The sequence below is a fragment of the Odocoileus virginianus genome, chromosome 8, assembly GCF_023699985.2.
Source record: "Odocoileus virginianus isolate 20LAN1187 ecotype Illinois chromosome 8, Ovbor_1.2, whole genome shotgun sequence".
In the NCBI taxonomy this organism is placed as follows: domain Eukaryota; kingdom Metazoa; phylum Chordata; class Mammalia; order Artiodactyla; family Cervidae; genus Odocoileus; species Odocoileus virginianus.
The window spans coordinates 62,793,389-62,810,175 of record NC_069681.1 but is presented as its reverse complement, the minus strand read 5'-3'; the positions used below and the strand labels follow the sequence as shown (position 1 = coordinate 62,810,175).

The 16,787-nt window shown below is 35.8% G+C and overlaps 1 protein-coding gene across 1 annotated transcript in view; it reads right to left on the bottom strand.

Annotated features, from left to right (window-relative positions):
* KLHL1 (kelch like family member 1) overlaps window positions 1-16,787 on the bottom strand; it is a 489,854-nt gene that overhangs the window by 185,846 nt on the left and 287,221 nt on the right. Inside the window, exon 5 of the mRNA XM_070471593.1 lies at window positions 3,289-3,501. Within this exon, the coding sequence (XP_070327694.1) occupies window positions 3,289-3,501 (213 nt within the window). The remainder of the gene's footprint in view (window positions 1-3,288; window positions 3,502-16,787) is intronic.

Sequence of the window (16,787 nt, the reverse complement as noted above, 5' to 3'; positions counted from 1 at the left end):
CAAGTCTCCCCGAAGAATCAGTCCAAGGACTATTTCTTTTTGAAAATAAACCCCTACCACACTAGGAAAATGTAGCTTCTTCCTTTAAATATTTCTAGTATTTTAAAATACTACATATTATGTAATTTTATGTAAATATATATGAGTCTGGTAAAGAATCTGCCTGCAATGCAGGAGACCCTAGTTTAATTCCTGGTCAGGAAGATCCCCTGCAGAAGGGAATGGTACCCAGTCTATCTAGTATTCTTGCTGGAAAATTCCATGGACAGAGGAGCCTGGCAGGCTACAGTCCATGGGGTCACAAAGAATTGGACATGACTAACTGACTGACACTTTCAAATATGTGTATAATATATATTATAATTATATATATATAATTATAATAATAATGTGTATAATATATATTATGTATAATATAAAATGCAATATAATCACATATGTAATATAATAAGATACACAGTAGATATACACAGGTCAACTGAAGGTTAAAAAAAAAACAAAACTCCATACATTAATCACTGTCAGAATTAAGAACAAAATCTGTATTTACTGGCTCTAAAACCCATCAAGAAAAAAGTGTTTTCTGATCAACATATGGCTTTTCTGGAGAAACTTAAGATATTTAGCAGCTTTGAAAATTCATGTAAAGGCTGGAAAATTCTAGATTTAATTCAACTCTTTAAAACTCTGGTTGGACATTGAGGTAAATAGGAAACTAACAGCAGAAATAAACATTGCACTTATGTCCCACCAGAGAAAAAAGAAAAGGTATCAAACATGGTAGTTTGAGCTATACAACTTACTAGAAAGATGATTATCATGCTGATTCTCAATTTACTCATTTGTTAAAAGATAATAATAATGTTTACTACATAGGGATATTGTAGACATTAAATGAGATAAGTTTGGTGACTAAAGAAAGAAAGAAATGTATGCTAGTTCCAATTCCCTCGCTCTTCTTCCTTTCCCAGCCTTTTTTTCAATAAGAATCTTCAGTCAGTTAGTCAGTCAGTTCAGTTGTTCAGTCGTGTCCGACTCCTTGCGACCCCATGAATCGAAGCACGTCAGGACTCCCTATCCATCACCAACTCCCGGAGTTTACTCAAACTCCTGTCCATCGAGTTGGTAATGCCATCCAACCATCTCATCCTCTGTCGTCCCCTTCTCCTCCTGCCCCTAATCTCTCCCAGCATCAGGGTCTTTTCCAATGAGTCAACTCTTCACATCAGGTGGCCAAAGTATTGGAGCTTCAGCTTCAGCATCAGTCCTTCCAATGAATACCCAGGACTGATCTCCTTTAGGATGGACTGGTTGGATCTCCTTGCAGTCCAAGGGACTCTCAAAGTCTTCTCCAACACCACAGTTCAAAAGCATCAATTCTTTGGCACTCAGCTTTCTTCACAGTCCAAATCTCACATCCATACATGACTAATGGAAAAACCATAGCCTTGATTAGACAGACCTTTGTTGGCAAAGTAATGTCTCTGCTTTTTAATATGCTATCTAGGTTGGTCATAACTTTTCTTCTGAGGAGTAAGCATCTTTTAATTTCATGGCTGCAATCACCATCTGCAGTGATTTTGGAGCCCCCAAAAATAAATTCTCTCACTGTGTCCACTTTTTCCCCATCTATTTGCCTTGAAGTGATGGGACCGGATGCCATGATCTTAGTTTTCTGAATGTTGAGCTTTAAGCCAACTTTTTCACTCTCCTCTTTCACTTTCATCAAGTGGCTCTTCAGTTCCTCTTCACTTTCTGCCATAATGGTGGTGTCATCTGCATATCTGAGGTTATTGATATGTCTCCTGGCAATCTTGATTCCAGCTTGTGCTTCTTCCAGCCCAGCATTTCTGATGATGTACTCTGCATATAAGTTAAATAAGCCGGGTGACAATATACAGCCTTGGCGTACTCCTTTTCCTATTTGGAACCAGTTTGTTGTTCCATGGCCAGTTGTAACTGTTGCTTCCTGACCTCCATACAGATTTCTCAAGGGGCAGGCAGGTCAGGTGGTCTGGTATTCTCATCTCTTTCAGAATTTTTCACAGTTTATTGTGATCCACACAGTCAAAGGCTTTGACATAGTCAAAAAAGCAGACCTGGTGTTAGGATAAATTTGCATAATTCATTTAGGCGGGATTTCCATAAATTTTCTTTTTTGTTTTTTTTTTTTTACTTTGAGTAGCCAAATGAAATACAATTATTACTTTATTCATAAATGTCCATTTATTTCCCAGTTTTGGCACAATGTTTTCTTTTTCTTAACTTTCCTTTCTTAATCTGTGGCCCTACTTCCCTCTCTCTTCACTTTTTACTAACAGGTTATGCTTGTCTATTGTTTCCTGATTTTCTAATTCCCTATCTTATGTTTTTAGTAATATGTGAATTGTTGAAAACGTCAATGGTGATTTGGACTCAAATGAACAGGCTCCTAATATACCTCATACAAAATGTACACCCCCCCACACACACAAAACTTTATTTATCATTTCAGTGGTCAGAGCCACCTTCAAGCTTACGTTTGGATGCCCTGATATGCCAGACACCCCGAGTTAACAATGCTATTCATGGATGATTTTTCAACATTAGAAGTTCTTTTACAGATACAAGACTCTGAATCAGGGAAAATTAATTATGCTTTTTCTTATAAGTTGAATGAACCTGATATTTTATCATATCACCTGTGTGCTACATATCTCATCGATAAAATGAGATGGATCGTACATTTGGTGTGTGTATTTTTTTAGCTCCAATTGTAAAAGATTTCATAGTTCCAATTGCCCAATGTTGTTACTTCGTAATTCTCTGCCATTCAGTAATATATCTTATCCTTCTATAAAAGCTTGAAATCCCATGCTTTGAGCTTTTAAGAATATTCTAGGGAGATATATTATTCAGAAAATGATTATGCTATTGTATCTTACGTTAGCAAGCTAGATACTAGACAGACAGGAAGTTAGATCAATCATCAAAACAGGGAAGCAGAGAATTAATAATTGCAATGTTCTAAAATTCCTTAAAATATTCTATTGAGATTAAGTACTATACATATATTATCTAATTTGAGCTGCATAAAATTTTTGTGTGGTAGTATAATTTGATTTTATAAAAAAATTAAACTTCAGAGAAATTGACATTCCTACAGTCATATAGGCATTATTCAGTAAGTGGAAGATTTGGGAATCAGAACTATCACCCATCAAGTAATAGTAAAACATTGGCTGTAATGTTTAGTTTGAACACAGAATTTTTCAGTCAGTCTTAGCTACAAAAACAGCATCTAATTACCTGAGGTGGAAGTAGCGGCAGTCTTATGAAGGCCAGAAGCATACTCAAGTCATTGCATCTCCTCTGCATGTCATATTTGACCCACATCATTAATGCATGGAAGATGGTTTCTTCATCAGGAACATTGACATCATCACTGGCCAGGAGTTTATGGAGCTCCTCAGCTGGAAGCAGTAGAAACTCTTGATTTCTTATAACTTCCATTATGTTTTCCTAGAGGGAGAGAAACAGTTTGGCATAAATTTGGCCTCAGTTTTATTTAGCTAGCAAAGCCTCCCAGAAAGAAATGAGAAAAGTAGTCAATAATCTTTGTTTTCATTATAACATAATCCTTGAGATGTAATCCTCGAGAAGCTAGAAGCTGTTAAGATGAAAGCATTGTAACTGTAATTGACGTGTAAATGTATCCAAGAGAGCACAGATCTTGTAATAACCGGAGGATTATAACATTGAGCTTTGTTATGCAGGCAGAATGTACTAAGTGATTAAGTGTTCAAGTTTCAAGTGGACTGCTATGTAAGATTTGATGAATATGGAAAAAATAGCATTTCAACTTATTAAAAGCTTGACTATGTATACATCAATCAGAAAGTGGGAATAAAATTACACAGATCTAACACTCTAAGATGCATCACCGCTTATTCAAAAGGGAAAAAAAGAGAACATAGAAAGTCACAAGATCCCATGTATTTCACCTTCTTAATAGCTCTCAAACCTCTCTCCTGACAGTTTCTCTGACTTAATTTAGATTCCCATGTATTTTCTTGCAGATTGCTGCCATACCCCTAATGACTCTGTCTGACTCTATCCTCAGCTTCTCTAGTGGTCCCACTGTGCTGTTGTGAGAAGGATATTTCTAAAACATAAATGTGCCCTGACACTATTCTAAAGTTTCGCTGTGTTTTGCTTTTTTGTTTTCCTTTTTTTTTTTTTTTTTGGTTCAAATCTTTTGGTTAAGCATATTGATTCTTTATGACCTGACCTCTTCCTGATTCTAAATATTATGTTGCCAAACTTATTGGCACTTCTGCCACAAAATTACTCATTAGATTTACCTTAGTCTCACTCCATTGCTTAAAATGGCTATCAGCCACCTTTGTTGTCATAATTGCTTTCATTTTTCAAGACTCAGTTCAAAAACTAAATATGGATATGCATATATGTATATATGTATATGGATATGGATAGGTATGGATAGGTATATATAAATATGGATATGTATATATATATATATATGGATATCTCTCTCTATATATATATAGATATATATAGATAGATAGATACATATAGATATAGATATAGATATATATCAAGAGCTCTCTGTTCACTCCCATTTGATCTTGCTGCCCTATCTTATATGCATGAACAGTGCATGGTACATGACATACCAGTTACCAAAGTGTTGTATAATCTTTGGTGTACTTAGGGATCTTATCACCAACTTTGAGCTCCTTGAGACAAAGACTTTGAATTAACCTTTTATATCTAGATTCTGGAACATAGCCAGTGAACAGTACAGATTTATTGAATAGATATATTTGTGATCTTAGAGAAAATAAATTTTGAGATAGTGAACTTCAGTGCAGTGTTTTTCTTTTTTTTTTTTTTTCCATTTATTTTTATTAGTTGGAGGCTAATTACTTTACATTATTACAGTAGTTTTTGTCATATATTGAAATGAATTAGCCATGGATTTACATGTATTCCCCATCCCAGTCCCCCCTCCCACCTCCCTCTCCACTCAATCCCTCTGGGTCTTCCCAGTGCACCAGGCCCGAGCACTTGTCTCATGTATCCAACCTGAGCTGGTGATCTGTTTCACTTTAGATAATATACATGTGTCAATGCTGTTCTCAGTGCAGTGTTTTTCAAACACTTTTTAAAAACTACTTTTTGAAAATCTTACATTTAACCATAGTGTCTTATGTATCTAATAAATGGTAAGAGAAGACAGAGATTTGACTGTTGGCCTTTACTTTTGTTCCACATTCCTCCCTGTCCCCTGAGACAACCCCAAGGAAGATAACTACAACTTCTCAGATGATAGTTTTAAAGCTGCAAAGGTGGCAGAAATCTCGATAGGATTATTGTTTTAATGTAAAACCTGAAGTAGTGGCACTTCTCTTCCCCCAAAACCGTAAAGACTTGGTGTCCTGCTAAAACATGGCAGAAGAGGTAGCAAGTGCTCATTCATCTGTTTGTCAGAGCAGATTCAAACCTGTTTGCTGAAGACCTGACCCATGTTGTGAATGTATTTTAGAATCAAATCCGAGGTTGGAAGGGCCTTCAGCTTTCACAAAAGCAAATCACCTTTTACTTTCAAGTCTTTAGCTGTTTTTTCTTATGTTTGACCTCACAGAATAGATGATTTCATGAAGTAATTTTGCTCCCTGTGTTTCCTGTGTGCCTAATACAATACTGTGAAAATTCAAAAACCTTTATAGTCAAAGCCATGTTTTTTTCCCGTACTAGTAGTAATGTTAGTGGCTTGATTGTGGCTGACTCTTTGCAATCCTGTGGACTGTAGCCTACCAGGCTCCTCAATCTGTGGGATTCTCCAGGCAAGAATACAGGAGTGGGTTGCATTCAGAGGTGAGAACTGGACTATAAAGAAGGCTGAGAGCTGAAGAACTGATGTTTCTGAAATGTGGTGCTGAAGAAGACTCTTGAGACTTCCTTGGACAGCAAGGAGATCAAACCAGTCAATCCTAAAGGAAATCAACTCTGAATATTCATTGGAAGAAATGATGCTAAAGCAGAAGCATATTTTGGCCATCTGATGTTAAGAGTTGACTTATTGGAAAAGACTCTGAATCTGGGAAAGATTGAGGATAGAAAGAAAAGGGGATGATAGAGGATGAGATGATCCAATGGCATCATTGACTTGATGGACATGAGCTTAAGCAAACTCTGGTAAATAGTGAAGGATAGGTAAGTCTGGCATACTGCAGTCTGTGGGGTTGCAAAGAGTCTGACACAACTGAGCAAGTGAACAACAGCAACAAAATAGAACTCGCCCACCAATGCAGGAGGCATAAGAGATAAGGGTTTGATTCTTGGGTCAAGAAGATCCCTGGAGGAGGGCAAAGGACCCACTCCAGTATTGTCACTTGGAGAATCCCATAGGCAGAAGAGTCTGGCAGGCTATAGTTGCAAAGAGTCAGAAATGACACACGTATGTACGTACGATACCTATTTACTAAATGAGCCAACAGTATGCTTTGAAATTTAGTGTCACCAAATTTCTCTAAAGAACTGCAATAAAATAAAGAAATTTCTGAAAAACATTTGAAAGACTTTTGTTCATCTATTATTCCAGTTACTCAAAATCTATGCCTCTTTTAAACTACATGTGGAATTGTATAGCTAGACCATCAGTATATAGTGAGGGGTACCATAAAATCAGCTCTGTGAAAATTTTAGCAGTGCCTATTATAAAGATATTATTCAAGGATTTCATTTTATTTTATGGTGTACTCTTATGATGACCCTTGGGAGAAATTTCTTTCAGAATTTAGTAGCAGGGATAACTGCACTTCTCCTGTGTAAATTGCTTTGCGTTTATCATGGATGTTGTAAATTATGAAATTGATCAGATTCATCTTTTTATTTGGCTTCTAGTAAACTTTGGACCAAATTGAAATCTAGCAGAGAGCAAGGCTATAGCCTTTTATGGTTTGATTTCTTTTTCAGACAGCTCTGGTAATAGCATTATTTAATATTACTACAGCAGATTTTTTTTCTTCTTTTTTTCATACATCTAATCTAGATTGCATTCTATAATTTTATATCTGTATAAATTATACTATATCTTTAGGAAATAAGAAATATTGTTTTTAAATATTGCTATAAATAAACTATACATTGGAAGATAATATTGGATATTACTGAATTCATCACACTGACACATAGATTATATTGTTTTTTATATTGTTTTTTATTTTTCATTATATATATTGGCTTTCTGAAGTTCTCTTAGATCTTTTTTTCTTTTTTTTATCCATCAGGTCTCCTTCCAATGATATCTTGCCTGATATTTCCTGTGTTATTTGCAATCTAGCTTCTAGAATCTAATAATTTAAGTGTTATTATTTTTTATTCACTAAAGAAGAAAAATATCTTTTCACACTAGTTTCCTTACATCTTAGCTAACTCTGTGTTACCTGAGAAGATCAAGTAATGAAAGACATCAGTACATTTTGAGCTGTTTATTTTTTTGTGCATTACTTTTATCATAAGTTCATTCAATCATTCATTCTACACAGATTTATTAAATACCTAACATTTATTCCTGGATAATTGTAGTGAGGAAAATGAAATGAATTTTCATCAAATGTTTACCACACATGGGACAGCTAGACAATGTGCAAAGCATGGGAAATGACTGTCCTCAAGTCTGTAAAAGTTGTTTTTCAAAAAGACCTGGAATATTAGGTAGGAGCATAAATTAGAAAATGAGAAACAGAAAGAAATGTATTCTGACCAGGGGAGACCATATAAACAAAGGCATACTAACACATAGATAAAGGAGCAGAGGTAAGTCAAGCTGCCAAAAGCTAAGGATTGCCAGAACCACCAGGAGTTGGAAAAGGCAAGGAAAGATTTTTCCTAAACTTCGGAGAGAGTCTGGCCTTGCCAGCATCTGGATTTCAGACTTTTAGTCTCTAGAATTGCAAGAGAATACATTTTCATTATTTGAAACTACCCAGTTTTTGGTACTTTGTTATGGAAGCCCTAGGAAAATAACATATAAGAGAAATTCTAAAAATAATTATGTTATAAGCTCTCACATAAACCTAACAAAACATGGCAATTATTACCAATCTTTTGAATGATCAATTATAAACTCTTTATTTTATGGAATAATATCTTTAAGAGATATCAGTTTCCTAGGGGGAAGATCTAACTAGACATTTCTCCAAAAAAGACATATGAAGAGCCAAAACACACACAAAAAGATGCTCAATATCACTCATTATTAGATAGATGCAAATTAAAACTATAATGAGTTGTCACTTCACACTGGTCAGAATGACCATCCTAAAAACAAAACAAGCAAACAAACAAACAAAAAACTACACACAATGAATGCTGGAGAGGATGTGGAGAAAAGGGAATCCTCCTGAACTGTAGACAGGAATGTAGATTGGTACATCCACTATGAAGAACAGTATGGAGTTTCCTTTAAAAAACTAAAAATACAACTACCATGTGATCCAGCAATCCCACTCCTGGGCATTTACCCAGAGAAAACAAGAAGTCAAGAGTGCACCACACTCTACATTGCAGCATTATTGACAATAGCCATGACATGGAAGCAATCTAAATACCCACCAACAGAGAAATGGACAAAAAGACATGGTACATATATGCAATGGGTAATATTAATATTAATTTGGCCCATAGAAAGGACCAGAATAGTGACATTTGAAGAGATGTGGATGGCCCTAGAGATTCTCATACAGAGTGAAGTAAGGTAGAGAAAAATATCATGAAATATCACTTACATGTGGAATCTAGAAAAATGGTACAGATTAACTTATTTGCAAAACAGAAATAGAGAAATAGAGTCACAGATGTAGAGAACTAATTTATGGTTACCAAGAGGGATGGAATGAATTGGGAGATTGGGATTCACATATATACACTACTATGTATAAAATAGATAAATAATGAGAACCTACTGTTTATAACAGGGAACCCTACTCAATGATATATGGTGACCTAAACAGTAGGGAAATTAAAAAAAATAAAAAGGATATATGTATGTGTGTAAATGATTCACTTTGTTATACAGCAGAAACTATCACTACATTGTAAAGCAACTATAGTCCAATAAAATTAATTTCAAATAAAAATGAATAAAACCAGTTAAAAAAATTAAGAAATAGCTAGCTTTCCCATGACCCAAATGAGTGTCAGGGATAGGAAAAAATGGTCTGATCTCTGGATCAACTTCTCTTTACATACATTTTCCCCATTCCCTCTAAAATTTAAACTTTCTAAAAATGCAGAGCAGAGAGAGACACCTCTCCCAAGTTATCAAGGGCTAAGAAGTAGCACCTTAAAATTGCTACACTGGTTTTACTGTCAAGACTCTAACCTTTCAGGTAAAATCAATTTTCCTGGGCTTTTGATTATTTGGCTCCTGTGAATTTTTAATGTTTGTGTCAAAGTTGCTGCCTAAACTCTTCAGCACTACCTCAGAGTTCAAAGAGAAGGGCTTCATTAGGAGAAAGTCACACCTTGTTACTTTACAGATAAGAATCCTAGGGCTCAGAGGCACTCATACATAGTCATACTATTAGTCAAGATAGGGATGAGATTAGGAATTCAGTCTTTCATCTTGTTATATTACCTGGGCTATCCATCCTTCTGTAATTTTTTCCTTCTTGTTCTTTCTGCCCATCTAGTTTAGACTTGCTTACTTACTTTGATCTATACAACGTTATGCACCCTGATTCCTGAGTGCTTACTTGAATCATGTCTCCAACTAGTTCTTGGTATAACTGGACCCCATAATGTGCCCTGGTAATTAGGGAGAGTCAATAGAATAGTATTGATTTAGTAAGTTGGGCAGGATTTAGACCCTGACCTAACTGCTGGCTGCACATTAGGAATTTAGGTTTCTTAGCTGTTGTTTAGTTGCTAAGTCGTGTCCGATACTTTTGCAACCCCATGGACTACAGCCTGCCAGCTTCCTCTGTCCATGGGATTTCCCAAGCAAGTTTGGGATTTCCCTCTCCAGGGGATATTTCCAGGGACTGAACCCATGTCTCCTGCATGGCAGTGGATTCTTTACCACTGAGCCACGTGGGAAGTCCCTTATCTAGAAATGAGGATAAAAATAGTAGCACTACTGTGAGGATTAAGTGTGCTAACCCACTTCAGTCCTGTCAGTCTCTTGTCGACCCCATGGACTGTAGCCCACCAGGTTCCTCTGTCCCTGGGATTCTCCAGGCAAGAATACTGGAGTGGGTTTCCATTTCCTTCTCCAGGGTATCTTCCCCAACCACGGATCAAACCAATGTCTCTTGCATCTCCTGCATTGGCAGGTGGGTTCTTTACCACTAGCACCACCTGGGAAGTCCTTGAGGATTAAGCTTGGAGATTAATACTTTTCTTAGAAAAATACCTGACACATAGCAAGTATTATATAAACATTAGTCAGTAGCTGCTTTGCATCAGAGCTTACCCTTCCTTTTAGGCTTTTACTGGTAGCTGCATTCAAGTTTATAGTTCTTTATCTTCTCTTTTTTCTTTACTAATACTCAGTCAACAAACTTTTTTTTCCCCTATGCCTAGTATGTTTTTAATACTAAGAATAGAGAGACAAGAAAAATAATAAAGAAAAGGATTCTGCCTCCTAATACACTTACTTTCCAATGAGAAGGACAACATGATGTTGAAAGAGAAGTATATACATTTTATGACAAGAGAGAAAAAAAAAAAAAAGAGATTTCATGAAGTCCAGTGGATGAGAAAGCCCATGAAATAAAGGAGGCCAAGGAGGAATCTGAGTTAGGAGAGACACAATTTTTCTCTATGAAATACCAATTTCCAAAACAAGGACATATTACTCATAAAAACATAGATTTGGAGAATACTAAAGTAATGTTGATGTTATCCAGTCTAATACTCCTATCATTACCTTGTAGGATTAAGAAATAAAAATTTCTGTGACTTCACATCATTTCAAAATGGAAGCAATCTTTGAAGTCACTTAATGTGCACAGCACAGTGTTGTGCAATGCTTGCCTTGCAATTATGTTCAGCAATAGGAAATCTACCACTGGAAGAAAGCTTATACTATTGGTGAATAAGTGTCAGAAAACTGAACTCATTTTGAAGTAAAATTGTCTTTCTTGCTATTTCTCACATTGTTTCTAGGGCAAATATATTATTATTGTATTGATTACCTTTACACATAATTGGTTAATATTTAACTCTTATTTAAATGTTACAAAGACTAAAGAACTATTACTTTTTAATCTCTCTGAATGATCTTAATCCTCAAAACCAGAAAAGTAAGCCAGAGGAGAAGACACAATGTTCACTGAATTTTCTCTGAAATATCTGCTTTCTTTTCCTTTGTTGTTATTTAGTCCATAAGTAATGTCCAATTATTTTGTGACCCCAAGGATTGTAGTCTGCCAGATCCTTCTGTCCATGGGATTTTCCAGGCAAGAATACTGGAGTGAGTTGCCATTTCCTTGTCCAGGGAATCTTTCCTACCCAGGGATCAAACCCATGTCACCTACATTGCAGGCAAATTCTTTGCCACTAATCCACCAGGAAAGACAACTAAAATGAAAATTTGCCAGTTTTCTTAGTTAATTCTTTACCACCCACTAAGTATGTCTACTTTGTTGATAGAATTTTTCCCCAAAATACTTGAGTAACAATTTCAAAAGAAGCATTTTATAATAACCCCCAAACTTTATCCAGTATCAAAAATGGTTTCTGATGGTCATCTTTCAAGATTATATGTGGGAAAAGATAATTTTGTTATAAGTCCCTTAAGAAATACATGTCTATGACTGGAAGTATTTTCTGAAAAAAATGTTGCTAGAGAGATAAGATGAATTATCTTATTCATCATGAATTATTATAAGATGAATTGTGGTGGAAAGATAAATTTTTTTTTAGTAAAAAGAATTGGATAAACCCTCAATTCTAATACTTCCTAGTCATGATTTCTTAGGCAATGACATTTAATTACTCTGATATATCATCTCTTCACCTTGAAAAAATAGATTCTATAATAAACACCTACCTTAGGAAACTTTTGTAACTTGCTATCAAGCAAATTGGAGGGAAAAATTAGAAGGAAAAAAAATCCTACCTTAGGAAACTTTTGTAACTTGCTATCAAGCAAATTAGGAGGAAAAATTAGAAGGAAAAAAAAATCCTAAGTCCTGCAAAGCAATGCTATGTAAGGTATGTGCAAAATTATTTTGGGGTGATTCTTGAAATTCTTGTAATGACCTGGTCTGCTTCTGCTTCTGAAGACATACTATTCAAGAATTGTAATATGTGACACATATTATCTACTAATATAAGTTAAGGGAGTGTGTAGAAATCATTTGTAAACTTTACCACCAATAAGGAGCTTCCCAAGTGGAGACAGTGGTAAAGAATTTGCCTGCCAATGTGAGAGATGTAAGAGACATGGATCTGATCCCTGGGTCAGGAAGATCCCCTCGAGGAGGAAATGGTAACCCACTCTAGTATTCTTTCTGGGAGGGCCCCATGGACTGAGGAGCCTGATGGAATATAGTCCATATTGTCACAAAGAGTTGGACACAACTGAGCATTTGAGCACACCACTAAGAAAAACAAACCCAGTTAGCTAAACAGGTATACATCCATTTTGTTGGAGAGGGGGAGGTTTAATGTTAGTACTGTCAAACATGTAATTGCTTTGTAAACTGTGTAACACTGTTTGCATAAATTATTAGAGTAATACTATTGCTTTTTACAATTATTAACATTAAACACATTTACTCCTTAGTAGAGGCCAAACCTGTCTTTTTCCCTCTTCCTTCATAAACTGCCCTGCATCAGTATTTGCCAGGTTTCTTTTAGGTGTCTTATAGAAATCATTGAGAATGGCAGCAGCAGGAAAAGTTAGGAGGAAAGTAAAAAATCTCTGGACAGTCTTAATGAAAGCCACATGTTTGTGTCAGTTCATGGGAGAAACAGTGTTATTGACAAATTAAATATGGGAATTTAGCCTACGTATGTATTCAAACTGAAGAAGGAACTGATGAACCACTCCAGTATTCTTGCCTGGAGATTCCTATGGACGGAGGAACCTGGCAGGGTGAAGTCCATGGGGTCACAAAGAATAGGACGTGATTGAGCAACTAACACACACACACACACACACACACACACACACACACACAAAGGCACACACACAAAAGTATTCAAAGGCATGTCTTTCATTCAGCAAAGCATCCAGGCCATCTGATCACATAAATGTTTTCTGAAAGAAGTTACATTGCTTAATGAAAGTATAAAAATAATAATCCTCTACAACTTTGAAAGAAAAAGAAAATTTTATTTCTAGATATTTCTGTTTTCCCTCAACTTGCAGCAAGTTGACTTTTAGAATCTACTTTGATATGTAAGAATGTATATTTTATCAGGTAGTACATAGTCTGCACTTAGAACAAACTGAAAGAAAGTTTATCCTTTTCATCAGAAAATAGGCTTTTTTTGTTTGTTTTTTGTTTTTTTTTTTAGGACTTTTGGATTGTTTTGTCAACCTAGATTTATATAGTCTTTTGTTGTTAAGCCTGTAAGAATAAATGACTTGTCAGGAAAGTCTGTTATATGCATAATCTAAAATACTCAAACAACTGGGGTAAAAATCATGTGTAGGAAAGAAAGCAATCAGTATGGATTTTGCTTACATAATCACATTATTTAGCAGTGAAGATCAGCATTAGCTTTCTCCATCAGAGTACATTACAGTTTTGCAGTCTTAAGATCTAAATGGTCTCTACAGATGCATGTGAAATTTTAATTGCAATTCTGCATTCATTTATGGCTTAATAAAAGGATTTAGACTATTTCCATTCTGGGGTGTACTAATTCATAATCAATGTTAAAAAAATTACAGCAGAGCAACTTCTCTTGTATTAATCTATTTTTAAAAATTTTAAACAGCAGACATAATCTTTGTTAAAAAATCAAGTAAAGTTCAAAGCTATAAAAATTCTTCAAAAAACAATGAAATAGAATACTTTATGCAAAATAATTGAAATAATGAAAGATAATCCTCTTAATAGTTATTCATATATGTAATATTTATCCTTTGATTTTGCCAAATAATAACTTGACACATGTCATTGATTTATGTCTCAGCAAATAAAATAACCATTAGCTGCACTATGACATATATTGTTACATGCAATCATTAAATATACAAGTTGGTGCCAAGCATAATTCCATAGAATACTTCTATATTTTATAAATGAGATGCAGCAAAGTGAGACAAGAACTATTGTGAAAAAAGAGAAGTTCACACCTCACACAGGCTATGTGCATTGCCATTCCAGAGTTTCAATATGGAAATGGTTATTCGTTATTTCTAAAAATAAAGAAATATTTATTCTTTAGAGTATTAGAGTATATTTACTCTAAATATACATTTTTACATTTAATAAACCTATTAAATAACTATTTTCTGATTATTTAACATGAAAATATTTTTTGTATATTTATTTCCTATCACTGCTGTAACAAATTACCAGAAATTTTTTGGCTTCACAAAAACATCCATTTATTATTTCACAAGGGCTTCCCAGGTGGCTCAGTAGTAAAGAATCCTCCTGCCAATTCAGGAGATGTGGGTTTGATCCCTGAGTTGGGAATATTCCCCTGGAGAAGAAAATGGCTACCCACTCCAGTATTTTTGCCTGGAAAATCCCATGGACAGTGGAGCCTGGTGGGATCGCAAAAGAGTCAGACATGACTCAGCAACTAAAGAACAGTACCTAACAGTTCTGGAAGTCAGAAGTCCAAGAAAAGTGCAGCTGAGCTGGTTCTCTGCTCCAGGTTTCACAAGGGCAAAATTAAAATGTAGACAAGGCTCTATATTTTTGGAGTATTTGAGAATGAATCTATTTAGAAGTTCATTCAGATTGTGGGAGAATTCAGTTCTATGTGGTTGTGGGATCAAGCTTCCTGGTTTCCTAGCTGCCTCTTTGCTGGTCATTCTCAGATTCCTGCTTTGTTTATCTCATACTCCTTCCTCCATCTTTACATACAGCAAAGGCAGGCTGAGTCTTCAAACTTCCAGTCTCTACTACCTGCCCTCAGGCTTGATTTCGTTACTCTGCCACTTCTCTCTGACTCTCCTGGCTTTGTTTTTGTGTTTAGGTGCTCAAGTCAGGACACAATGATCCCAGATAACCACTCTATCTTAAAGTTCATTGATTAGTCAACTCAGTTCCATCTGCTGAGTGCCTTCAGAGCAATATCTAGATTAGTGTTTGATTGAATAACCAGGGGATTTTGGCAGAGAAAGGCATTTTTAGAATTCTTCCTACCAGTTTCCCTCACTGTCAAGTTTATCAATTTTTCATGCTTGCTATTTATTGATACACTTAGTGGTTAAAGCTGGTGGATAAATCATGACCCTCACCAAATCTGTCATTCAGCTAAATTTACTGCATATCTAAATATATTAAATGCTGTATTAGGAAATTAACTATAAAGGTGAAAAGATGTGGTCACACTCCCATTGAATTCAAAATATTGTTGAGGCTTTTTATGATTGAAGAAATGAGAAGGAAAATTTGGTTATATGTTCAATAGAAAACTAATATTATCTAGTCGAGTTTAAAATTCTCAAAGGTGATCATCTATTCATAATTAATTTAATTAGAATCAAATGATAAGACATTATTTAACAAATTGTTTACAGAAAACTTTCAGTTCTTAAGGGGACCACTGGTCCCTCTCTTTAGTTAGCCCCCAACTCTCTGGTCAGGGCTTCCCTGGTGGCTCAGATGGTAAAGAATCTACCTGTAATGTGGAAGCCCCATGTTCAATCCTGGGTTGGGAAGATCCTTTGGAGAAAGGAATGACAACCCACTACAGTGTTCTTTCCTGGAGAATCACGTGGACAGAGAAGGCTGGAGGGCTATAGTCCATGCTGTTGCAAAATGTTGAACACAACTAGATGACTAACACACACACATACACACAAGTCTCTAGTCATGCTTACCTGTGAGTCAAATTAGAAACCCAGAAAGAGGGTATTAGAAAGCTAGGAAAACAGCCCCTGACTATTCCTCGTGGTCCTATGGTAATGAAGCCCCAAACCATTGGATCCTTACACTGGGTTGCATCAAGTTATGCTCTAAGCTAGCTTTAAGCTGGCCCCTGACAAAGACAGACATCCTGTAATGCAGTGAGTAATTAAGGCTTATGACTTTAGTGAAAATGTGTGTGGAGCCCTTCAAGATCACTTCATTTTAGAGCCTGAAGAGATATTTGCTGTTCTTGTTCAGTTGCTTAGTCATGCCCAGCTCTTTGTGACTCCATGAACTATATTACAGCACACTTCCATGTCCTTCATTATCTCCCAGAGTTTGCTCAAACTTATGTCCATTGAGTCAGTGATGACATTGGACCATCTCATCCTCTGTTGCCCTTTTTCTTCTTGCCCTCAATCTTTCCAGCATCAGAATCTTTTCCAATGAATTGGCTCTTCCCATCAGGTGGCCAAAGTATTGGAGCTTCACCTGCAACATCAGGGTTGTTTGCATTAGGACTGAATGGTTTGATGTTGCTGTCCAAGGCACTCCCAGAGTCTTCTCCTACACCACAGTTCAAAAGGATCAATTCTTCAGCTCTCAGCCTTCTTTATTGTCCAGCTCTCACATCTGTACATGATTGCTGGAAAAACCAGTAGCTTGAATATATGGACCAGTTTTGACTATATGGACGAGCTTTGACTATACAGACCTTTGTCAGCAAAG